The sequence below is a fragment of the Notamacropus eugenii genome, chromosome 1 (genome assembly GCF_028372415.1).
Source record: "Notamacropus eugenii isolate mMacEug1 chromosome 1, mMacEug1.pri_v2, whole genome shotgun sequence".
NCBI classification, from domain to species: domain Eukaryota; kingdom Metazoa; phylum Chordata; class Mammalia; order Diprotodontia; family Macropodidae; genus Notamacropus; species Notamacropus eugenii.
This window is the reverse complement of record NC_092872.1, coordinates 719148084-719173690: the sequence shown is the minus strand read 5'-3', so window position 1 is coordinate 719173690 and position 25607 is coordinate 719148084. Positions and strand designations below refer to the sequence as shown.

The 25607-nt window shown below is 38.4% G+C and overlaps 2 protein-coding genes across 4 annotated transcripts; both read right to left on the bottom strand.

The window, feature by feature from the left end:
• Positions 1–388: 388 nt before the first annotated feature.
• Positions 389–17549, bottom strand: LOC140521600 (uncharacterized). Of its 3 annotated transcripts, none has more exons than XM_072636814.1 (5): positions 17219–17549; positions 16998–17092; positions 6565–6691; positions 5813–5908; positions 389–3042 (listed from the first exon to the last, which is right to left on the bottom strand). In XM_072636814.1, the coding sequence occupies exons 1-5, from the start codon at positions 17271–17273 to the stop codon at positions 1196–1198; spliced, it is 2220 nt and encodes a 739-aa protein (XP_072492915.1). In that variant the 5' UTR covers positions 17274–17549; the 3' UTR covers positions 389–1195. The 3 variants fall into 3 exon arrangements, with proteins under 3 accessions (XP_072492915.1, XP_072492914.1, XP_072492916.1); XM_072636813.1 differs by having other exon boundaries at positions 17177–17546; XM_072636815.1 differs by lacking the exons at positions 16998–17092; positions 17219–17549 and adding an exon at positions 16796–16984.
• Positions 17385–23663, bottom strand: LOC140520089 (uncharacterized; the record flags this gene model as incomplete). Its single annotated transcript, XM_072633750.1, is given in 3 exon segments — positions 17385–17536; positions 17656–17719; positions 22716–23663. Coding segments are annotated over 3 exon segments (1164 nt in total), but the record flags the coding sequence as incomplete, so codon positions are not given.
• Between the last annotated feature and the right edge of the window lie 1944 nt (positions 23664–25607).

The window sequence follows — 25607 nt, the reverse complement described above, 5'->3', positions numbered from 1 at the left end:
GAATTAGAACAAAACAAAACAATCCACTGTCTTCTACACTAAGAGTTCTTAACCTGGAGTCTGTGAATTTTAATTTTTTTAAATATCTATTTCAGTGTAATTGGTTTCTTATGAAATGCTTATAATTTAAGAACATCATTCTGAGAAGGGTTTGTTCCATAATCTTTACCAGAATGCCAAAGGGATTCATGAGGCAGAAAAGGTTAGGAACTTCAGTTCTACATAGAAGTTTGGAGGTTCAGGAAGCAGTTATATGAATTCCCATTTTAGACTACATACAGGCTTATCTCATATGCCAGTTTATATTATAGTTATTTTAAAACGTGTCATACCTTTCAGGATACATCGTCATGGACCATATTTTACATAATCTCCCCAACATCTAGAATAATATCATTAAATAGCAGCTTTATATGATCAAAAAGAGAGACAAGAATTTTAGTCACATTTTGCTCTCGAAACAACCACTTGCAACTGGAGAAAAAAATCTAATACTTTGACTCTGCAGTACTGAAGAAATTACAATTTCATTTCATGTCAATGGCTCAATATGAACCTAGAAGGAAAAAAAAAAGTTTTAGGGATCTATGTTGACTCCAGTGCTGTTTAGCATACCAAGGTCAAAATATCTAGAGATTTTAGTGGATGACACACTTAAAAGGAGTCAAATAGTGTAAAAGGACAGTAAAAAAGGTTAATTCAATCTGAAAATATATTAAAAGAGGCATACTACCCATTGTAATGGAGATGATAGTATAGGTCTAATGTCACAATTAGGAATACTGTCAATTGTAGAAAGAACATCGCTAAACTGAAGAGTGCAGAAAGGAGGGTGAACAGAAAGCTAAAGGGCTTCTATTCATATCACAGGATGAGTTAATAGAACTGGGGACATGTCATCTGAAGAAAAAAAGATGTATCAGGGGCATATGAGATGAGCAAATATTTGAAGAGCTATTAAAATAAAGAGGGATTAGTCATTTCTGTTTGGACAGACTATGACCAAGAGAATGGATATAAATTGCAAAAAGGCTAATTTAGATTTGATGTAAGAAAAAATTTCCTAATAACTAAAATTATCCCAAAGAGAAGTCAAATGTTCAGTTATAAGTGTGCTCATTAGAATTGTTACAACAAAAGTTGCTTAACAACTTGTTCTATTTTGCACAAAGGATTTTGTCAAATAAAGGTGGGACTAGATCATCTCTGAGTCTTCTAATTCTGAAATTCCATGACTGCATGAGATTTTCTGGACCTCTCCCTTCATTATTACATCTGAACAGTTTATTTCCAATATGAAGTCTCTCATGAACTTTGAACTACATTCATTAGTTTTATTTTGTGTATCAAGGAAAGAATTGGTGTAGAAGGGTGCCTCAAGTTCAAAGAGTTTCTCTCCAGTATGGATGCTTTGATGTCGTAATAGATTTCGATTACTAATGAATGTTTTCCTACATTCATCACATTTGTAGGGCTTCTCTCCAGTATGGATTCTTTGATGTTGAATTAGGCATAATTTAGTGCTGAGGCCTTTTCCACATTCTTGACATATAAAGGGCTTCTCTTTAGTATGGATTCTTTGATGTTGTAATACCTTTCGATTAGTGATGAAAGCTTTCCCACATTCACTACATTTAAAGGGCTTCTCTCCAGTATGGATTCTTTGATGTTCAGTTATATAGCTATTACTAATGAAGGCTTTCCCACATTCATTGCATTTATAGGGCTTCTCTCCAGTATGGATTTTTTTATGTTGAAGTAGGTAGCTATAACTGCTGAAGGATTTCCCACATTCATAACATTTATTGGGCTCCTGTAAATTATGGATTTTTTGATGTTGAATAAGGTAGCTATTACTTCTGAAAGCTTTCCCACATTCATTACATTTATAGGGCTTCTCTCTAGTATGGATTATTAGATGTCGTGATAGGTCTTGATTACTGATGAAGGCTTTTCCACATTCATTACATTTTTTAGGCTTCTCATCAGCATGAATTCTTTGATGTTGAATTAGGTAACTATTACTAATGAAGGCTTTCCCACATTCATTACATTTATATGTCTTCTTTCCAGTATGTATAATTTGATGTCGTGATAGGTTTCGATTACTGATGAAAGTTTTCCCACATTCATTACATTCATAGGAATTCTCTCCACTGTGAATTCTGTTATGTTCATAGAGTCGCCCCTTTTGGCTGAAGGCTTTCCCACATTCCTTACATTCAAAAGGCTTCTCTCCAGTGTGAATTCTTTGATGTTCAATTAGGTAGTTATTACTGCTGAAGGCTTTCCCACAGTCAGAACATTTACAGGGTTTCTCTCCAGAATGAATTTTTTGATGTTTTTCTAAGTAAGCTTTTTTACTAAAGACTTTCCCACATACATTACATTCACAGGGCTTTTTTCCAGAATGAAGGATTTTGTCTATTTCAAGATGTCGCCTATATTTGAAAGTTTTTCCACATTCGTCACATACGTAAGGCTTCCCAGCACTGTGAATCTTCTTATGTTTACGAAGAGTCCCCTTTTGGCTAAAGGCTTTGCCACATTCATCACATATATAGGACTTCTCCCCACTTTGAATCATCTGATGTTTATAGGGGTTCCCCTTTCTGCTTAAGGCTTTCTTATATTTTTTACATTCAAAAGACTTCTCTCTACTATGAATCTTTTGATGTGGAGATAGGCTTTGAATTCTGTTGAAGATTTGTCCAAATTCATTACATTTAAATAGATTTTCTCCAGAATCATCGGAATGATGAATAGTTGGATTTTGTTTACTGCTAAAGGTTTTTCTAGATATGTCATATTTAGGGTGTCTTCCTTGAGTATCTGTTTCAAGTTGAGAAATACATTTTGGATGGTAAATTAAGGGTTTGTTGCATTTGTTACATTTATAAAGTTTTTCAGCTACTGAGATTCTATCATGGTCAATTACATCCAAATATTGTTTTACATTCACTTCAAAAACTCTCTGTTGGGCATCAGGGATTGATTCCTGACTGCACTTTTGTCCAATTCTACTACATTCATGAAGAAAATCTGAGGAGAAAAAAAGGTGTCAATATTCAGTGTCTTCTGTCAGGAAAGAAAATTGCTTTATGTTAATTAAGTTCTAAATTCTATCTCCTTCATTAAGAATGTTCACTCTAGAATAGATAGAACAAATTTTTATAACAAAGAGCTGAAGCTTAAAGTAAATGACAAACTAATGATTCAGAACTTCACAAATGGATGGATTATCATTATGGGTAAACAGGTAATTCTGGAAAATATAGACTGCTAAACTTGAAGTCAATATGTAGAAAAACTTTTTCACCTCTTACAGATAGATGGTCTCTGAACATTTAGAAGGGAACGTGTAACCTCTTAAGACTTAGCATTGATTTAATAGAAGAAAATCATATAAAACAAAGCTCATTTCTCCCATTAATAAGACTTATGAACAGGTAGGTAAGGGAGGTAAATAGCAGATACCTAACTTTCATCAGTGCATTTGATGGAATTTTTCAAGATATCTTTCTGGATATGATAAATGTGAATTGGACTATAATACAGCTGACTGTGTCTGTATAAAGTTTAAAATCTTTACTGAAAAAGATACTTAAGTGAAGAATCTTGTCCATCTGGATTATGTTTTCTAGTTTTACACATACACACGTATATAATATGTATATATATATATATATATGTATGTGTATATATACACATCCCACATATATACATATGCATGTATGCATATATGTGCCTGTGTATATATGTGCATTATGTGTGTTATGTACATACACATGTCACATGTATGTATGTATGTAGAGAGAGATTCTACTTGTCCATTCAACAATTTTAGTAATACCCTAGATGGAATCATAGCAGATACTCATCTGTTTTGCTGGTGTAAATTTATAAAAGACACCTGAGAGAACACAAGACTGAATAAAGGAATTTTTGCATATCACAACAGTCTAGAATAATGGGCCAAGACAAACAATATGAAATTTAACAAGGATACATGTGAAGTTCTGTTACCAATTATCAAAGTTTAGAAAGTCTGGTTTAACAGCAAATCACATTAAAAAATCCAAGAGATTGAAGTAGACCACAATTTCAATATTAATTAGTGGTATCTTGTAGCCACTAACAAAATTAATTTAATTTTAAGGTATGTTAAAAAATGTATAATGTCTACAGGGAAAATAATAATCTTATTATACTCTGTCCTAATCAGATCACATTTAGTAGACTTTCTGCTCAGTTCTGTATACAGTTTAAAGGAGATACTAACAAAGAAGAGCATTGGACAATGGTCAATGGCAGGACGCTGTTAATTGGCTTTCAGAGGTAAAGGATTATTTAGCTTCAATTCATGTGGCAATTCAAAATAAGTATATGATATATGAAATATAAACTTATGATACAAATGAAGTTTCATTCATCAAGGCAGAAGGCTGACTTAGATAAATGCAATGAGTAGAGAAATAGTCAATAAGGAAGCTGCCACAGCATTTTGATATAGAAGTTGGCCATGAGAATCTCAGTAAGATTGATGGGGAAGATGAGACTTAGAATCTTACTTCAGTAAAGGAAGAAAGCAATCCAAATTTTGCAGTGATCTGCAGACACCATATTATGTTTTTCTTTCTGCCATAGTCAGTTAACTGCCATTTATGCTCAAAGTGAAAAAAGTAAAAAGACCCAAGAAAGACCTTTCCACTTGACACGGTGACAGAGAAAATTAAATACTCCTTCAAAAAAAAAAAAAAGAGGAAAATATTTAAAGTAAAAACAAAAAAGAAAAGGAGCAAAAAAATGGAGAGTCAAATTCTGTCCAATGTCAAGAGACATTGATGGAAAAATATCAGCATAAAAGGAGTCCTACACATTTGGGTATTAATAACAGAGATAAGGCTACTTCAACATCACAAGGAGTTGCAATTTATGAAGAAAGAACTCTTTATACTCCAAGAAACCATGATTTGGATTCAAAGGTACTGAAGCTTTTAGGTAAAGATCAACAAGAGAAACAAAGGCGATATGGTTCTGGGAGGACACTATAGGCTACCTGGACAGAGAAAAAAGAAATAGATGATAGTTTCAGGAAAGATATCACATGCCTTATACAGAGGAATGATATAATAAGGATGAGGGATTTCAGTTACCTCACTAATCACCCATAGGTTTGAAAAATCACTTTGTAAATCATGAAGTTCTGTAGATCTATGTGCTCCTGTTAGTCTGTCTGTGTGTGTATGTGTACGTGTATGTGTGTGTGTGTGTGTGTGTGTATCATGGGAGTCCGAGCAGTAGGACTAGAAGGCAGACTGCTGAATTTCAAGGAATAAAAAAAGTCACAAGAATGAAAAGAAAAGGCACAGATCATGTATTTGTGAGGTTTAGAAGTGAATGAAAATTAAGTAAAAGATGGATAAAACAGACAAAAGGAACAAGCAAAGGCTTTGTTTTTTTAAGTAAAGATCAGACATCTGTGGGGAACCTTAATACAAAGGGGCACTGAAGATGCAAGAAGACTAAAAAATAATAATCACAGGAAAGGAGGAAGAGTTAACATCAGAGAAAAAACCCCATGCACCTCTTCCTCTAAGACTAGAGGAAAATGTGAGGTCAAGGGGTATAGGACAGTGATATTTCAGAGGAAAGGTGATAGCTCCAGAGGGACAGCAATCAGCAACGTCCTTCCATGGTTTGTGGCCTTTAAGAAGAAGGGCCATTCTCACATTTCAGGGTAATGCACCCTAACTGACCAGTTGAGCTGCTGCTTGTGATCCTACCTGTCTGCCTGGTGTCTGTTACTCACCGAGGTAAAGGCTTCTTGGAACTTCTTTAGCTGGCAATTCTGGTGCTTCTCTTTTCTCTAATTGGGAGATGACATCTGTTTTGAAAACTGGAAACCCTGTTCATGGGGAAACAATAGGAAATTGCTGAGAATGGAAAGACATCTCAGAATTCAATCTCAGATATTCAATCAATAAACATTTACTGGATGCCTACTATGTGCCAGGCACTGTACTAAAGTGCTGGGGATACAAAAAGAGGCAAAAGACAGTCCCTGTCCTTAAGGAACTTATTTTTTCTCTAAGGAATACTAGAAAGGACCTTTGAAGCATGCTATGTATTGAGTTTGTGTTGCCACCAAGGAGCACAACTGAAAACAAGGTCTGAATTAGGCTGAAAATTACTCCATTTAGACACATTCTCCTAAGAAGATGGAAATTTTCATGTCTGCCAGTGGCTACACTGGGACTTCAGTGGAGAAACATACAGTGGGAAAACTATTCTCCTCAAGAGAATGCTCAAGTGATGCTTCTGAATACCACTTATACAAAGCAAAGACCTTTCATCTAGATTCTAAGAGAGTAGAAACACTGCACTTCTTTATACCAAAAGAGTTAGGAATCTTTCCACATTACATATAATCCTAAGAGTATCCTCATACACAAAGTTCAAACTCAGTGAAGCACTTTTTCAGAAATGCCATAACCTATAGGAAGAAAGAATGTCAAGAAATCTCAGTAGTCAGATGATTCATGAGAAAGAAGCCATCCTTACCAAGGGAGACAAAATTCTCATAGTTTTCCAGCATCACATCCCTGAACAGGTCCTTCTGAGCTGGTTCCAACAGCACCCATTCATCCGAAGTGAAATCGACAACCACATCTTGGAATGTCAGTAATTTCTGCAATATCAAAAAACATTTCTTTTCACACAGTCTGTCCCTTACATGGACCAAGAATGAATGAAGAAGCAATTATTAAGGCTTACTTATTATTAAGGCCAAGAATTATGGGAAATGCTGGGTGAAAAAACAAAAGCAGTCTCTTCTCTTAAGAAGCTTACCTTCTCAAAGAGGAAGACAACACATGCAGGGGAATGGTGGTCATGGAGGATTATTTTGGTTTGGAGAATTACAGGAACAGTGACTGGAGCCATAAGAGAGTATATTGACATATCCTTTCCAAGAATGATATCAGATAGATGTGAACATGTATGGTTCAAGAACTAGAGAGCAGGAGAGGACAGAACACTGGACTCATGTAGGCAGACAAGGCTCCTGGTGAGCAGATGACCAGAGTGAAAGTGGGCAGCTGAGCTGAGATGGAGTGGGACACTGAAGTCACCACTGAGCAGGACATCTAGGTCCTGGGGTTTAGTATAAGCAGTGAGGTGAAAGGACTGAATACTCAAGGAATGGTTTCTGGTTTAGGCAGCAAGGTTGCTCACAAGAAGATAGTTAGGAAAGAAGACGTGAAGTTGGCACACAAAGATGGAATGATACTGAAGGGTTTAGAGCATTCTATCAAGGGTTCTTGAGGCTCTACTTACATTTTCCTCCCTTTATAACAGACTTTATATTGTAAATAATTTTACAGTATGACTCAAGGTCAGTCTTACAAATTTCCTGCCTCAGGTTTCTTCCTGCTCCACTTCATCCTCATCAAACTCAAATAGAAATAGATCCCTTTGGGTGCATATTGATTTAGAAAACTACAAATTAATGTCTGTTTGCAGCAGTGGGCTATGAGTTTGACACATCTGTTCTATATAACCACTGAAATAATTTTCCTAAAGCACAAATTTGACTATGTCATTTCCCTACTCAAACTCCAATGGCACCTTATTAACTCTGGAATCAAAATTAAGTTCCTCTCTTTGACATTTAAAATCCATCAAAACTTGCCCAACCTACGCTTCTAGGCTTATATATTATCCTTTATAATTTATATTCTATCAGTGGAGACAATATGTACACCTACATTACACAAGATGACTTTGGAAGGAGGCATTAGCAGCTGGAGGGATCAAGGATGTCATTATTTAGCTTCTCTAAAGTGCTTTAAGATGTGCAAAGTGCACCACAAATATTTTCTCATTTGATCCTTATAACAACGCTCGGAGGTAAGTGTTATTTATTATCCTCACTTTATGGATAAGAAAACTGAAGGACACAGAGGTCAAGTGATTTGAGCTTAGGCTCCGTGACTCCAGGTTCAGAACTCTATCTACCATGTGACCTAGTTGTGACTTATGTAGGAAGCAGCTTTCCAGCAGGCTTCAAAGGAAATTAAGGATTCTAAGAAGTGTAGGGGAATGAGACTGTACATTCTAGGCATAGGAGACAGGCCTGTGCAAAAGTACCAAGATGGAAGATGGCATCATTAAAAGTGCCAATTTTCAATATGTAATTAATCACACTTTCATTCCTATTCAGTTTTAGACCCAGTTCCCTGTCCATTTAAAGTACCTGTCCTAGGTATACGTACAGATGGACTAAACACCCACTGACAGACATTCCCCAAAAGATAAGTGGTCAAAGGATATAACCAAGCAGTTTAAAAAAAAATAGTATTCACAACCTTGTTTTAAAAAAGTTCCAAAACACTAATAACAAGAGAAATGCAAATCAAAACAACCGAGAGATTTCACCTCTGAAAATTGGCAAAGAGGAAGAAAATTAGCAATGCTTAATTCTGGAGGGGTTGAAAGATGACAGGAACACTATATACATTGTTGGTGGAGCTATGAAATGGAACAACCGTTTTGAAAGTAATTTGGAATTATGCAAATAAAGTGACTAAGATGTCCATACCCTCTGAACCAGAGACTCCATTACTGGGCTTATCCTCAAGGAAAGCCACTGATAGTGGCTTCCAGAATATTGATAGTGGCACTTTCTGTCATAGTAAACAACTGGAAACAAAATAGACACCTATCAGTTGGAGAATGACTGAACAAATTGTGAGACATGAATATAATGGAATCACACACACACACACACCCACACACCCAAAACTACCAAGATCCAGTAAGACTTGAGCAAAGAGATATGAAAGGATTTTCTCACTGCACCCCCTTCATGGAGGTGGGAGGTCCACAGGTATTATATATTGCTTATATTTAAAGACTTTTTCAATGCATTAATCAGTAGTGCTCACTTTTCCTCTTTTTTTTCTTTAAAAACTCACTAATAGGTAGTCTTCCTCCATTTGATTTTCCATATGTGGTTCATTGGGCCATCTCTTCTAAATGGTTATGTAGTTAATTGAAAAGAATATATGGTATTATGGGCCTTGATGCATTCAACCCAGTATCAGTTACACAAATTTGGAAGACCTTACCATTTATTTATACAGAATTCTTCTGTCATTTGGACCCTGTACAATTCATCTCTCAGGAACATGGTGAATATCTTTGGCATACAAGGGGCTCCCTGTTTTCTGGCAGCTTGATGCTGATAATCAGAGGACTAATAAAATTTTCTTTTTCATCATGTCTATTTTAGTTCACATATAAATGATCCTGTGCTTCTTGTTTTGTAGGCCCAAGCCTGACCTTTCCTTTTTAGAGCTCACTGTTGCCTTAGTATAAACTAAGAAAAAGCTATTCACAATGTATTTTGCCAGGAGCATTCCTATGTCCACAGAAATAACTTTAAATACCGAATTCGTTTGACTGATCTCCTTGCTTTCATTGTTAATGCCATTTTCCTTTCTTCCTGTAGCACAGCAGGGATTGATTTGCTGCTGTTCACGAGGGTGGTTCCACTGTCATCAAGACTGAAAAGTGTTTCTGTAGGACAACTGACAGTCTTTGTATTCACCGTCCTCCTTTCAGTTTGTTCAATACTATTGGGAAAACCAGGCTTCATTGGCTTTTACAGCTTTCTGCAGACTCATATCCCTTCCGTCATTCTGAACTGTCAATTATGGTTTTTTACTGCTTTTAAAATCTAAAACAGAAGCTGTGTGTGGTCAGAGGATCCCTGGGGGGCCCCAAGACCCTGTCAAGGGATATTATTTTCATAGCAATGCCAAGACATTATTTGCCTATTGGCACACTCCTATCCTTCCCTCGTATGTGTGAAGCTAGATCTTTTTCATATACTACAACTAAAACAATATCACAACAGACTGAATACTGAAGCGGATATGAGAATTTGGCTTCTTCTGTTGTCAGACATTAGAGATTTGCAAAAATAGGTGCAATGCCATTCTTCTCACTCAATTTTGTTTTGGAAACTAGTTTTCATAAAGATATACAAATATCACCATGTAATGAGTTTAATATTATTTTAAATAAATATTTTAATGTATCCTTTTCAATTTCTAAAATGGCGTAGATGCAACCAGTGGTGCGCTGGTAATGTTTAACAACCAGCTTGGGGAGGGGGAAGGAGAAATAGGGAGATGTACACCAAGACATAACTTCCAAGTGTCATCCACATTAATATTTTCTCCCATCACTTTCTTAAGCCCAGACAATTTAAAAAACAATAAATTAAGGTATGATTTGTAACCCTTTGCTGATTTCCATGGCTTAAATGCTTACCCTGAAAATTTAACTACTGGCTGAGTCAGTACAAGTCCCAACGGGCTCCAGCATACCTCTGGATGTAATCCACATAAACAAGAAACTCTTTTGAGCCCTCAATAATTTTTAAGAGTGTAAAGGAGTCTTGAAAACGAGGATCCTGAGAATTTCTAGTCTAAAAATGTTACTGTTTCTGGCAGCTTTGCCATTCTGCTTGACAAGTAAACTTAAGTGACTGCTAGCTAAGGTGGTTCTGAGCTGTTTTTACCTTTTCTCTGTAACAAGACTGACTGATGCTATTTACAGAAATTGGTTAGGGTTCATGTAGATGTCTTTTCTTTTACTCACTGCCCATTTTTTAGCATCAATATCTTCATACAAATCAGAATCATAATTGCATACAATATCTTTCTAATATTACTGGATAATGTCATACATGACACCAATATGTATATATGTCTGTATATGTATTATGACAACATAACCAGAAAATCAAACTTTCTCAACAAAAAATTGAAAAAATAGGTTAGCAAGGTAGGAAGAAATTAGATAAAGCTACAAAAATAATTTGCTTTTCTATATACTCAATATAGCTTTTACTAAGCACCAGGCATTGTGCTTAGTACACAATCCCTCCACATCCTTAAATAAGAAATTTAACTTGCCAAAAAAAATTAGGAATATTAAAAGGTACTTCTAGACTTTGAAAATTATTACAAAGAAATTTTAATCAAAAGTGATAATGGGCAAAAGAAAAAACAGATAAAGAGACACATGACATGAAACTATATATAAAAGAGTTAGTAAAACACCTATGGAAAATTTAAAAAGGGATAAAGCATTTTTTATTTAAAATTTACATCCAAGTCTCACAATATATACCATATTAAATTCAGGATGAAGTATAGACAAAAACCATAATAATACAGAGAGAATGAGAGAATAATAAATTTCTCTAAAATGTACAGTGGAGATACATTTAGTTACTAAACAAATAGAAGTAATTATGGGTAGATACACTAGTTTGCTTAAAAATGAAAAACCTCTACACAGGAAAACAATAAAATAGAAATAAAAAATAAATTGGGGAAAATATGGCAAATATACAAGAAAAAGAATATCTAAGAATTTTTTTAAAAGAAGTTTTATTTATCCTTTGTGTTTTGATATAGCAGTCATTTCTGGATATTCCTCTGCTCTGCTTCCTTCAACCTGAGAATTAAACCTTCTTCTTGAAACAAATAAAGGAAGTTAAGAAACATAGGACAACATAGTTACAGTGTCTACAAATGTCTACAAACTTCTAAATCCATGGTCAGCTCCCTCTCTGATGCTTCATTATCTTTTCTGAGACCAAGATTTGTTTAAACAACTACTTAGAATTCAGCTGTCTTTTAGTATTCTATTTACATTGTTGGGTTCAATTTGTTCTCCTGCATTATTGTTGTGATCAATCTGTATCTTGTTCTCTTGGTACTTTTCCTTCTGCAGGAGTTCATATAGATCTTTCTATGATTCTCTGAATACGTTTGTCATTTCTCATTGCACAGTAACATTCCATTATGTTAATAAACCAGAGTTTGTTCAGCCAGTCCCTATTGATGGGTACCAACTTTGTTTCCAGTTCTTTGCTATCACTAAAAGTGCTGTTATTAACATTTTTTGCATATATGAAGCCTTTCTTCTGTCTTTGACCTCCACTGGTATATGTTCAGCAGAAAAGATTGCTGTAATAAAGGGAATAAACAGTTTAGTCACTTTTTTCAAACAACAGTGATACCAATTCACAGCTTCCCCAAGAGAATACTGTTGTGACTATCTTCCAGAAGACCCTCAAAACATGACTTATTTTGCTAGTTTGAGGAGACTGCAGAGAAACCTCAATTGTTTTATATATTTCCTTTTACTAGTGATTTGGAATATGATTTCAGTGGTAATTGGTGGTTTGTAATTCTTCCTTTGAAAATTCTGACTGTATCCCTGAATACTTATCAATTGAGAAAAGGCTATTTTTTATGTATTTTTGTGAATTCACTAAAAATAACTATGAGCTAGCATTTATATAGTATTTAACATATTACCTCATTTGGCCAAATGAGACAACATATATAAAACATTTTATATAAATGATATTTAATAATAACATTATCATTTGGTCCCCACCTGAAATAGGTGCTATTTTTATTCCTTTTAATATAGGAGGAAACTGAAGCTTACAAAGGTTAGCTGATTTGTCCAGGGTCACACTGCTAGTAAATCAGAAGCAAGAGTCAAACTTAGATCTTCTGAATTCCAAGTCCAACCCTTTATTCACTGTACTTCTTAGCTACTTTAATGGCCTATATAAATCTTGGATATTTTACTGTTATCGATGATAATTATTAAAAGTTTTCCTACTAGCTTCTCTTTTTACTTGATCTGCATTAATTTCATATCTACAAAAATTTTATGTAACTGATATTGTCAATTTTGTCCTTTCTACTGCCTCTATCTCTATCCCTTTTTGGGTAAGAATTCTTCCCTTCTCATGATGAAAAATGCTATCTGCCATGAGAGAAAGAACTGATTGAGTCTGAATACAGATTGAAGCATACTATTTTTCACTTTCTGTATTTTTAAAATATTAGGTCTGTGTCTTCTTTCGCATGACTAATGTGGTAATATGTTTTACATGATTTAATATGTACAACCTATATCAAATTGCTTCTCAGACAGGGGTGAGGAAAAGGAAGGAGGGAGAAAGTTTAGAACTCAAAATTTTTTAAAGAATGAATGTTAAAAATTATCTTTACATGCAGCTGAGGAAAATATATTATTAAAAAAATCTGACTTTCATGGTTCCATGGTTAATTCATTCTATTTTTTTCTAGCTCTTTTACATGATCTTTTACGATTAGGTTGATCATGCATTTGGAACTTACTGTAAAATATAGTGTAAGATATTGCTCTAAACCTAATTCTATCAAATTGCCTTTTAGATTTCCCAACAGTTCTTGTCAAAAGGGGAGTCATATACCCAACTAATTTATTTCTGGCTTTTCTCAAAACTGGACTTTTTCATTTGCTACTTATTCCTTTTTTAAAATCAAGTCTGTTCCATTGATTGACTGTTCCATGTTACAATGGGTACCAAATTGTTTTATTATGTCTTCCCTATAAGACAGTTTTAAGTCTGGTCATGCCATGACACCTTCATTCCTCCTTTCCCCCCCTTAAAATTTTAGATATTTTGCTTCTCCAAATGCCTTTAAGCTATTTTGCCTAGTTCTATTTTGAATCATCTTAGTAGCTTTATTAGCATAGCATTAAATCTAAAAATTAATTTATGCAGTATCATTTTTATGTTTGCATGGTGCAAACATGAACATTGAATGTTTCTCATTATTAGTCTTCCTCTAGTTCAGTAAAGGCTGTTTTGTAGTAGTATTTAAATAAGTTCTCCATGTGTCTTTGAAGATTAACCTTTAGATACTTTATTTTATAGCTGACTTGAATAGAATTTCTTTTATCATCATATCCTCTTGATTCTCTTGGACAGTACAGAATTTTTGTGGATCCTTTGGCATCCTATTATTTTACTAAATTTTACTAAATCTATAACTCAAATCTGTTTCTTCATTGATTCTTTGGGGTTTTCTAAGTAAAGCATTATGTCACTTACAAATATGGATCATTTTCTCTCCTTTGCCAATTTGTACACTTTTCATTTCTTTCTTGTCTAATGGCTAAATCTAGCTTTTCAAATAATAGTAGAGAGAACAAACATCCTTGTTTAGTCCTGTTTGTAATAGGAAAGCCTCCAGTTTTTCTCTACTGCACATAATACTAGCTCTTGTATTTGCACATATACTTTTAAAAATTGTATTGACATCATTTGCTTTCATATCACACAAATTTTCCCCATAAAAAAGGACAAGAAAATCAGAAAATATACACAATGTTTCATACCCCATCTAGTTCTGCAATGTAAGGAAAGGTATCTCTTCTGGGGAAAGAAAATTTCAAAGTATAAAAATACTGAAGGGCAAAACCCAATTGCAATAAATAGATGGTCAGGGAATGTGAATGAAATTCACAAAAGAGTATAAACACTGTAAATTATTGCCTCACCAAAAATGCTCAAACTCACTAGCACAAAGAGAAACTTTCAGGGACCATTTAACACAAATAAAAATGGCAAAAACAGCTTAAAATGATAAAAACTCAGTGGTGGCAGGGGCATGGAAGAACAAATATACAAACTACAGAATAAATTTTAGAGTGGTAGAATACTCTTATTCCATTAGTCCCATTATTAGGAATATACTAAGATATTACAGGGGAGAAAAAACTGCGTATTCAACTAGTAGTAACTGGAGCAAAACAAAAAAAGGCGCTTGAAACGTCCAACGCTTAGAGAATGGCAGAATAATCAGGAGCAAGTCATCTTGCGGGATACAAGTTGTTGTCTGCTCTTCATTCCTGAAGAGAACCATGACATCAGGAAGGTGACCTCATGATCTGCGTGTGAAACTGGTTTTAAGTCAGGGAGGACTGTGCAGAGTCACCAGCCTTACTCTTTCTCTGGAGCCATCCAGGTCCAGTGGAAAGACAGACATCAGGATGACTGGGGATATAAAGAAAGGCAAAAGCAAAGGACAGCTAAGTGATGCAGTGGATAGAGTGCTGGGCCTGGAGTCAGTAAGACCTGAGTTCAAATCCAGCCTGAGACACTTACTAGTTGTGTCACTTAACTCCGTTTGCCTCAGTTTCCTCATCTATCAACTGAGCTGGAGAAGGAAATGGCAAACCACTTCAGTATCTTTGCCAAGAAAACCCCAAATGGGGGTCACAAAAAGTCAGACACGACTGAAATGACTGAACAAAACAGAGGACTTGTCCTCCAAAAGTATACTTATTAATGAGGGAGACAAAAGATTAATTAAGTTCATATAAGGTATATATGTGTGTGTGTCTATACACACACACATACACACACGGAGACAGAGTAGATGGAAGGTGGTTTTTGTTGTTGGTCCTGTGTTCTCAAATAGGACCGTGACATCAGAAAGGTGATGCCATGACTTGCAAGTGGATTGAATTTAAGTGAGGAAGGGCCCTGCAAAGTCACCAGCCTCACTCTCACCTCAGGAGCCATCTGGGTTCAGTGGCAAGATACAGATTGGGACAATTGGAGATGGCCTCGCTATGCAATACACAGTTAAAATCAAAAGGACTAGGAATAGAAACAAACTTGAAAAGATCTGAAAAATATAAGGCAAAGAACGCAAAGTCAGAAAAAGACAGTTGACCATGAATACAATTACACAAATGCCAAAGTAAGAATGAATGGGGGAAAGGTGAAAGGAGATATGGACAAAATAAATGATTTGTTATAACATTTTTACATAACAAAATTCTTACATTCAAATGCAAATAATTGTAAGTTGTATTTTTGTTAAAGTTACAGTTATCTTCACAAGAAATTAAAAATAAGATATATTGGAAACTTGATGAAACAATTCAATAAGGTTTATAGTTACGTTCATAAGGAATTATTAAAAATAAGATTATAAAAAACTTGATTATAGTCCTAAGAAATTGTCTAAAAATTATAAACTCAAATGAAACAGAGATGGTCACTGCTTAATCAACGTTGCTAGAACAAAAGTTTAGATACATACTTCATTTCATACAAAACAGCAAATTCAAGACCAATTAATTTTATATGCATACATATACACATGTCTGTAACCAAAAGATAACTGCAACTTCTGGACCAGCATCTCTGCAGAACTGAGACAGAAATTTTATGAAGAGCTCGATGAGAAATTTCATATTAAATCATATATACTTAAATACACAGTAACTTCTATTCAAAAGTGGACATAAGAAAGGATAATGGCTAATATTTATGTAACACTATGTACTTGGTCCCGTGCTCTTCATAAATTGATCTCATTTGATTTTCACACAACTCTAAGAGGTAGGTGCTATTATTATCCCCGTTTTATAAAGAAAGTGAAGCAAACAGAGGTAAGTGACTTGTCCAGGGTCACAAAGATAAAATACATTTTTAAGTGTCTGTGGCCAAATTTTCAACTGGGTCTTCTTGACTCCAGACCAAATACTCTGTGCACTAAACCGTCTTGGCTGGTAAAAAATGTTGGAAAATGGGGTTCAGAAGTAGTAATAATGATAAGTCACAATAATATGGAGTATTGGAGCTCCTTTCAGAGGCGGGAGGACAGGCTCTGTCTAAGCTCCTTCCCTGCTCGGCTGGGTCAGGAAAACACCACCTTGGCCTGGGTGGGGGAGGGGGATGCAGATGGCCATGCCCTTTGGGGGGGGTAAAGGCGTCACTCACATGGCCCCAGCCCCCAGGTCTCGGGGCGCAGAGGGCGTGGGTGGCCACACCCCCTAGGGAGGGGACAAAACGTCACTCACGTGCCTCCCCCGCCCCCGCCCCAAGAAGGGGATGATCGTCACTCACGTGGACCCTCCCTCAGGCCTCCAGGTCCAGTTGGGGGGGAAGAGGAGAGGAGGAGGATACGGGGGTGGCCCCGCACCTGAGGGGAGGGGGAGGGGACGAGGCGTCACTCACGTGGGCCCTCCTCCCCCCTTCTCGGGGCCCAGTGGGGGTGGGTGGGGTGGGTAGCCCCGCCCCGAGGGGGAGGGGACGAGGCGTCACTCACGTGGGGAGGGCCCAGGGTCCAGTCGCCGCCACTCACGCCCTCCGGACCCGCTGTTCTCCCCGCTGGGGCGAGGCCGGAGTCCCGACCAGCCAGACCTGGGAGAGACACATGGGTTACGGGGGAGGCCGGGGAGGCCCGCGGGCCCGGGGACCGGCCCGAACCCCCAGCCCCGTGCCCACCTTGTCCCCCAGACGGAGGAGGGTCCCCCTGGAGACGCTGACCCTGCACCAGCTGCAGCTCCAGCTCCAGACCCGTCCCGGGCCCGGCTCCCTCCATCGGGGGGTCATCGAGGCGGGCCGGGAAGGGGCCGCGGACGCCATCGGGCGCCCCTTGTCATCGTACAGCGGAGGCAGCTGAGGCCCAGAGAGGGTATTGGCCGACTCGGGGTCACACAGCATCAGGGCTGGGGTCAAGCCGCCGCCTCCGCCCCTGGGCGGCCCTGGCCCCTCCCCAGCGCGTGACGCTGCTGCTCTTCAGTCCTGGGGACGGATGCCTCCGTAGCCGCCAGCCGTGCTGGGGGGCTGCGGTCACGTCCAAGGCTGGAGGGCCCGCCCCCATGCGCAGGTGCACTGCGCAGGCTCCTCCCCCCGCCCAAAGGGAGGATCGGGTGGGCGCGGAAGCTCATGAGGGATTCTGGGAAGTGAAGTCCCCAGCGTACATTGGCGCGCATGCGCTACCCTGCCTTGAAGCTCCTCAGCATTTATCAAGTACCTGCTAACTACCTGGAGGGCAAAGGGCAAAAACGTGGTCCCTGCGGTGGAGCTCGTATTCTAGTGGGGAGACAGTATTCAAATAGCTGCCTTAGTTTCCTTATCAATAAAATGAGGAACATCATACCAGCACCCACTTCCCAGGATTGATCAAAGAGAAAGGTAAAGTGCTTCGCAAAACTTGAAGCGCTGGGTAAATGTCTACTACTACTACTACAACTACCGCTGCTACTGCTTCTACTGCTACTACTACTGCTGCTGCTGCTACTGCTGCTACTGCTGCTGCTACTGCTGCTGCTGCTGCTGCTGCTGCTGCTGCTGCTGCTACTGCTGCTGCTACTGCTGCTACCGCTGCTGCTGCCGCTGCTACTGCTACTGCTACCGCTACCGCTGCTGCTGCTACCGCTGCTGCTGCTACCGCTGCTGCTGCCGCTGCTGCTGCTACCGCTACTGCTGCTACCGCTACTGCTGCCGCTGCTACTGCTGCCGCTGCTGCTGCTACCGCTGCTGCTGCTACCGCTGCTGCTGCTGCTACTGCTGCTGCTACTGCTGCTACCGCTACTGCTACTACTACTGCTGCTGCTGCTACTGCTGCTACTGCTGCTGCTACTGCTGCTACTGCTGCTACTGCTGCTGCCGCTGCTGCTGCTACCGCTACTGCTGCTACCGCTACTACTACTGCTGCTGCTGCTGCTGCTGCTGCTGCTGCTGCTGCTGCTACTGCTACTGCTACTGCTGCTGCTACTACTGCTGCTACTGCTACTGCTGCTACTGCTGCTGCTACTGCTACTGCTGCTGCTACTACTGCTGCTACTGCTACTGCTACTGCTGCTGCTGCTGCTGCTGCTACTGCTGCTGCTACTACTACTGCTGCTACTGCTGCTGCTGCTACTGCTGCTGCTGCTGCCGCTGCTGCCGCTACTGCTGCTGCCGCTGCTGCTGCTGCCGCTGCTGCTGCTACCGCTACTGCTGCTACCGCTACTGCTGCTACTACTGCTGCTGCTGCTACTGCTGCTACTGCTGCTGCTACTGCTGCTACTGCTGCTACTGCTACTACTACTGCTACTACAGCTACCGCTGCTACTGCTACTACTACTGCTACTACTGCTACTACTGTTTAGTCCTGCGGCTCTTCCTGAACACGTTTGAGATTTTCTTGGCAAAGATATTGGAGTGGTTCACCATTTCCTTCTCCAGCGCATTTTACAGATAAGGAAGCTGAGGCAGGCAGAGTTAAGTGACTTGCCCAAGGCCATACAGTTAGTAAGTGTCGAGACTGGATTTGAACTCAGAAAGATGAGTATTCCTGACTTTACAGGCTAGGGGCTCTGTGCACAATGGCATCCTCTAGCTGCCCTAAATTTTAGGGTCTTGCCCTTCCTGCAGGATCAAATACAATCTCCTTGTGCGTTCCAAACCCTTCCTAACCGGCTCCCCCCACCACCTTTTCAGTCTGCTCACATGTTACACCACACCACATTCTCTGTGATGCAGTCCTCAAACATTTCATTCTATGTCCTACCTCTGGAGATTTTTGCTGGCGCTGCCCCATGGACAGAATGCTCTCTCTCTCTTTATCTCAACTCCTGGCTTTCCTGCTAAAATCAGGTCCCTGCTAAAGTCTGGCCTTCTACACAGGGAGCCTTCCCTCTTAATGCTACTGCCTTCCCTGTTGATTATTTCCAGTTTATCAAGGATGTGGTTTGTTTGTACATAGTTATTTCTATTTTGTCTCCCTCATTAAACTGTGAGCTCTTCCAGGAGGAGGATGGTCTTTTACCCTTCTTGGTATCCCTAGCATTTAACACATAGTGGGTGCTTAATTATCATTTATCATCAACTATTTTAACTTATTAACAGTTTTATTTATTTACACAGTGATATAGCAGGAAGGAGGTTCCTTTGTTTACTCCAGGAGAACACTTGAAAAGGGTGGTCTAGGAAGGATCTGAGTATTGTAGGCTGTTTTGGAACGTTTACCCCACCCCCAAACCATATTTTATTATATTATGATCTTTTGCTTATTGAAGATTCCTACAAAGGTCACCTCAGTTGTCTTGAGATAGAGATACATGTTGAATGACATGGGGGAACTATGCCAAGTTTGGACCTATTTCTCTTCAGGGTAGAAATGCTTAGATATTAGAATAATGTTAAATAAAATAGTTTGTGGCAAACTTGTACCCAAAATGCAGAATACAGTATGAATTTTTTTCCTGAAGGCATGAAAATTTAGATGTAACTTAGAATGTTTACTCATAAAGGTGACTGATCTAAATCAGGGTTATATGTGACCTTGTAGGTCCTCAAGAACCCAAATGTAGTCAAAGGGGCACGCTTGAGGACCTAGAGACTGTTAACCATTACTGAGTTCATTCTAAGAAAGACAAAATTAGGCTGCACATGTAGGTTTCTTTCTCAGGGCTTGTGGAACATGCGTCTAGGGATATGCATGGGAATTTATTGTAGAAAAGGAGCCCAAGAAAGGATAGACAAAGGGAATTTTGTCTCACCACTCCAGCCCTTCCTTGCTTAGGATGCCTGTTTCTTTTGTCATTAATGTGACATGCTATAATGTAAAGTGTCTATAGAATACCAAGAATATCAAGAGAAGAAAAGCCCCATTATTCAAGATAGTTTCTGGGTCAAGGCATCTTTTCCTTGGTAAAAGAATACCCATGGTTGGCTTCATTTGACCTTGGAGTTGTTGATACAGGAGGGAGCATTTTGAGTTCACTCAGAGAGCAAAGCAAAGCATGTCTATTATGCCAGAGAGCACAAAGCATTATGGTAGATTAAGCTCAGAGTAGGTCAAAAATGTCTTTCCTCTGATCGTCCAATCCACGTTTTAGGCCTTTCTCAGGTGATGGCTGTTCAAAATGGTTTGAGTCACATATGGCCTCAACACGCTGGTTCCCCACCCCTGATCCAAATCTTGTGGGATAAGATTAAGGATTTAAGACATTTCAGTAGTCTAGCTACATAGATTCAGAATTTAGTTGAGTGATCTAACTCCAAGAGTGGTAACTAGCTGATGTCAACTTTGAGTGAGGGACATCTAGTGGAATACCAGGTGCTGTCTCTGGTCATTTTCTGTTCAATAATTTTATCCATGTCTTAGATGTATATAGAAATGACATGTAATAGGCCAGACCCAGGTGGGCACCACACTTTGAAAATTAAGTGATGAAGTATTGACAAAGCATCTTAATTAAGAACTGAGCCTTGATTCATTCAACATAGTATAGTCCTCCCATGCTGGTATGTGGTCAGAAACTTAAGGGAGGTTCTCCAACCTCTTCTATCCTGTCATATGTTTTTGTACTCAGACAACCAGGAAGCATGGTCAAGGTCCAAGATTTAGTTTCTTCAGCCAGTTAAATATCAAGGACAGTTTCACTGCCTCTGAGAAAAAATGAGCTTAATCTCCAAGGATTAGAGTGATTTAAAAATGAGGAGAGGTTCAGTTGATTACTCTTATTAGGGGGAAGGGAATATGCATTTTTAAGCACCTACTATGTGCTTAGCTCTTTAAAAATATCCCATTTGATCTCATTACACTCTTTCGCCCCTAAATATTTGCTGTCCACAACAAATTAAATGTAGTCCATTTGTCCTGTTCCCCATTTCTGGAAAGTTCATTGGAATTCTGGGGAGCCAAAGCATTGATTGTTCCATTGTCTCCTCCTATTCCTTGAGCTACAGATTTTTAATAAAATCCACATGGTACAGTTCTTAACAGCCTCTTCTAAAAGCCACAGAGAGTCTCAAGCACTTCACTCACAACAGTTCTTGAATCATACAATTAAATCCCCAAATAAAAGGTTATATCATTTCAACCAACAATATTTTACAATTTAGCATAGGTCACCATCTGCTTAGTATTTATAATGGCCTGTTTCAACCCAAGCAACTGAAAATAAAAGTTGACTGCATCAATAAGTTAACCCTTTGCATTAAGGATATGGTTCCTAAAAACCCAGGAAACATTCACATCTGTTTTTAGTTGGCAAATAAGGGCAGAGAGTTAGATTTTCATTGAGTTGGTGATTCAACTTTACTAAGTTAACGAGAAAGAAGATACCTTGAAGTATCTTTATTCTCATGTTAACAGCCTTAAACATATACTGAATTAATCCCCCCAAGATGGTGGGACTAATAGCCCTGGTCTGTTAGGAGGCCTTGGGGTCTGCAGTCAGAAATACAACCAGTGTTGGGGTGGAGGGTACAGAGCTTCTATATGAGGGTAATAAGATCCCTTTCTCCTCTTCTGCCTTTCTCCAACTTCAGCTATGAAGTTATTCCAATTCAGTTCTCAATATGTTAAATGTTCTCAGCCTGGCCTCACTCAGGCAGATCTAGTGGCTGAAGCTTAGGATCAGAATGAAATGAGACACTAATGCACCATAATGTTTTACAAGAGGAAGTTTAATTAACAATATCATGGGAATGGCATTTAATGAAGAGTCAGCATTGTTCAGTTCCCTTCCTCTCCACATGGAGATCTGCCTGATCACTGTAGAGTCCTTGAAGTCTTGAGAACCCAACTCCTTTGTGCACAGGACTTTTTATGCCTTATATCAGTGGTATCAGACTCAGATAAAAATAGAGACCACTAATCTGTACAGAAGGATCCCATAGGCTGCATTCCACCTTAGAAAATGACATATTAATATGACCTATGTCTAACTGTATTTTGATTTTGTTAAATACTTCCCAATTACATTTTAATCTGGTTCACTTAAGAGTGTCCCAGATAGGCTGCATAATTGACACTTCTGCCTTACGTGAACAGTAAACTGTCATAATGGTTTGAGATATTGCCCCCTGGAACAATTAAGTCTCAGGAACAGTTTCTTGCCTTTTTAGAAGAAAAGATAGCTTAGTATAAATGGCTTAGATGTTGCTCCTATCTTGGACTCATTATGCCCTCACCTAAAGTTGATACATATCTTGGAAATGGTGTGGGTCTATGTTTGGGTACATTCATGGATATTTTTACTAGTACCTTATGTGCTTCAACGAGAGAATTGGTGCAGAAGGTTTTCCCACATTCATCACATTTATATGGCTCCTCTGTGGCAAAAATTTTTTGATGTCTGGATAACTGTTTATTACTTATGAAAGCTTTCCCACATTCTTTACATTTAAAAGGCTTCTCTCCAGTATGGATTCTTTGATGTTCAATCATGTAGCTGTTACTGCTGAAGACTTTCCCACGTTCATTACATTTACAGGGTTCCTCTCCAGTATGGATTCTTTGATGTTGAATTAAGTACCTATTACTGCTAAAGACTTTTCCACATTCATTGCATTTATAAGGCTCTTGTGCAGTATGGATTCTCTGATGCTCAATTATGTAGCTATTACTGCTGAAAGCTTTCCCACATTCATTACATTTGTAGGGTTTCTCTCTGGTATGGGTTTTTTGATGTTGAATTAGATACCTATTACTGCTGAATGCTTTTCCACATTTACTACATTCAAAGAGCTTCTCACCTGTATGAATCATCTTATATTTTTCAAGGTTGCCTTTCTCCCTGAAGGCTTTTCCACATTCATTACATTTACAAGATTTTTTGCCAGTATGAATTTTTTTATGTTTTCCTAAGTAATGTTTATTGCAGAAGGGTTTGCCACATACATTGCGTTCACAGGGTTTCCTTCCAGAATGTATTATCTTATGTATTTCAAGATGTTGCTTAGAGTTGAAGCCTTTCCCACATTCGTTACATAAGTAAGGTTTCTTTCCATTGTGAATTATTTTACATTTCTCTCCACTGTGAATTCTCTGATTTTTAAAGAGGTTTCCCTTTTGGCTGAAGGATTGTCCTCATTCATTACATTCAAATGGTTTCTCTCCAGTATGAATTCTTTGATGCTGAGATAAGATTTGATTACTGTTAAAAGTTTTTCCACATTCCTTACATTTAAATGACTTATTTGACGTGCAGTTAGGTTTTGTTTACTGCTGAAGCTTTTTCCACGTTTGTTATATTTAAATGGTTTCTCTTCAGTATGAGTTCTTTGATATATAGGATGGCATGAACTGATACTGAAGGCTCTGCCACATTCATTATGTTTAGGGTGTTTTACTTGAGTATATATTCCATGGCAATGAATAAAGTTTGAGTGGTCAGTGAAGGGTTTCTTGCCTTTATTATAAAGTTTCTCACCTATATTAATTCCATTATATTCACTTAAGTCTGAAAAGTGTTTGAAGTTGACTTTGGGAGCTCGATGTTGGGCAGCAAGGACTACCTTCTGACTTCTCTTTTGTCCAACTGTATTACATTTCCGAGGAAACTCTGGAGAGGAAAAAAATCAATAAAGGAGAGTAATTGTCAATCTGAAACAGCTGGAAAAACCCCCTGACATTTTTAAAGGAGAAACTGAAGCCCAAGGTAAGTGAAGAGAGAGGAAAAGGACATTTAACAGTCCATGACATCATAAACAGCTTCATAAAGTATCAGAAAGAACCAACAAATTAATTCTGAAAAATAGATGTTGTTAAATCATCAAACTAGCCTTAAATTTAGTCTCTTGCTATCAAACAGATGGCTAAAGCATTAGAAAAGAAAGTAATTATCCCTAAGATCCAGCACTGATTTAATAAAAGCTGATCATACAAAACAAAGTTCATTATTAATAAGATCCATGAAGAGCGATGAAGGATGGGAAGAGAAGTTATCTAGCTTCCAACAATGCATATGATAAAACCTTTCAAGCGGTCTTTCTGGATAAGATGAAGAAATGTACACTGAGTTCATGGCCAGTTAAAAAACCTTATAAAAAATAATCTGGAATAAAGAATTCTGTCCATCTGGATTTTATTCTCTAGTTTCATGCCTTAGGGATTCTCCTGGGCCTTGTTTCATTCAGCCATTTTGGTAATGAAATGGATGAAATCACTGAAAGGACTTTCTCATCTTATGATGATGACACAAAGGTACATAAGGATACCTGTTAGATACAAACCGAATAAAGACATTTTTAAAATATCTCAGGATGGAGAAATGGGCCAAAACAAACTTTGAAATTTAACAGAGATAAATGTGAATTCCTGCACATAGGGTTGAAATAGTAATCACTCAGGTATAGAAGATTTGGTGTGGAGCAGATCATGCTAGACAGGTGGTTTATTGTGAGAATCAAATGAGAGAAAGGACTTTTCAAGTCTTAAAGCGCCATATAAATGTGATGTGTTGTTATTTCACAGAGGCATAATATAATAGTAATGAGGAATTCCAACAATCTGGACTTGTGCTGCTGTTCTCACTCTGCCAAAAGCAGAGCAGCTAAGCTGGTGGGGTGGGAGTGCAAGACTGACATGCAAAGTCACTCACTTGTGCAGTCAGTCTGTTAAAAACCAAGTTAAAAAACCTTGCTTAGACTTTGGATAATGCACAACCAGCATGCAAGGGGCAGCTTTAATCCCATCTCCTCACAGAAAATGTGCACCAATCAGTACTGTGTGTAGCTCTAATATGGAAGCTGTTTGCTCCTGTCTATAAAAAGTATTACATAGGCAGTTTGAATCCAGCAGCTGTGCTCAATGCAAGCTACCTTGGTGTGCTAATAAACTCCTTTGTCTTATTTTCTGAGTTTGCCTTACTGACCTGGGCAAGATTTCCTTTAACACCGAGGTGCAGAAAGTTTAGCTTTGAGTCCCTGGAATTACTGGCCAAGGGATCATGGGTAAGTCAAAATCTCAGTGAGTCTCATTCAGGCTCTTCATTTTTAAACTGGGCATGATAAGATTTTCACTCCCCACCTCATAGGCTGGAAACATGTTGTTAATCATAAAGTGTTATCAGTACATGAGCTACTGGCAGTAGCTAATGTGTGGGAAGCCATCAGCTACAGAACAACAGGAAGAGAAGGCAGATTATAGAATTTC

What these genes read in the sequence shown, in the direction of transcription:
- LOC140521600 (XM_072636813.1), bottom strand. Translation starts at nt 17,273, where the DNA reads ATGGAGGGAGCCGGGCCCGGGACGGGTCTGGAGCTGGAGCTGCAGCTG. An exon ending in TCCTCCGTCTGGGGGACAAG is followed by an intron (nt 17,093 to 17,176) that starts GTGGGCACGGGG and finishes TGTCTCTCCCAG; the next exon opens with GTCTGGCTGGTCGGGACTCC. An exon ending in TCCAAGAAGCCTTTACCTCG is followed by an intron (nt 3,043 to 5,812) that starts GTGAGTAACAGA and finishes TTTTCTCCTCAG; the next exon opens with ATTTTCTTCATGAATGTAGT.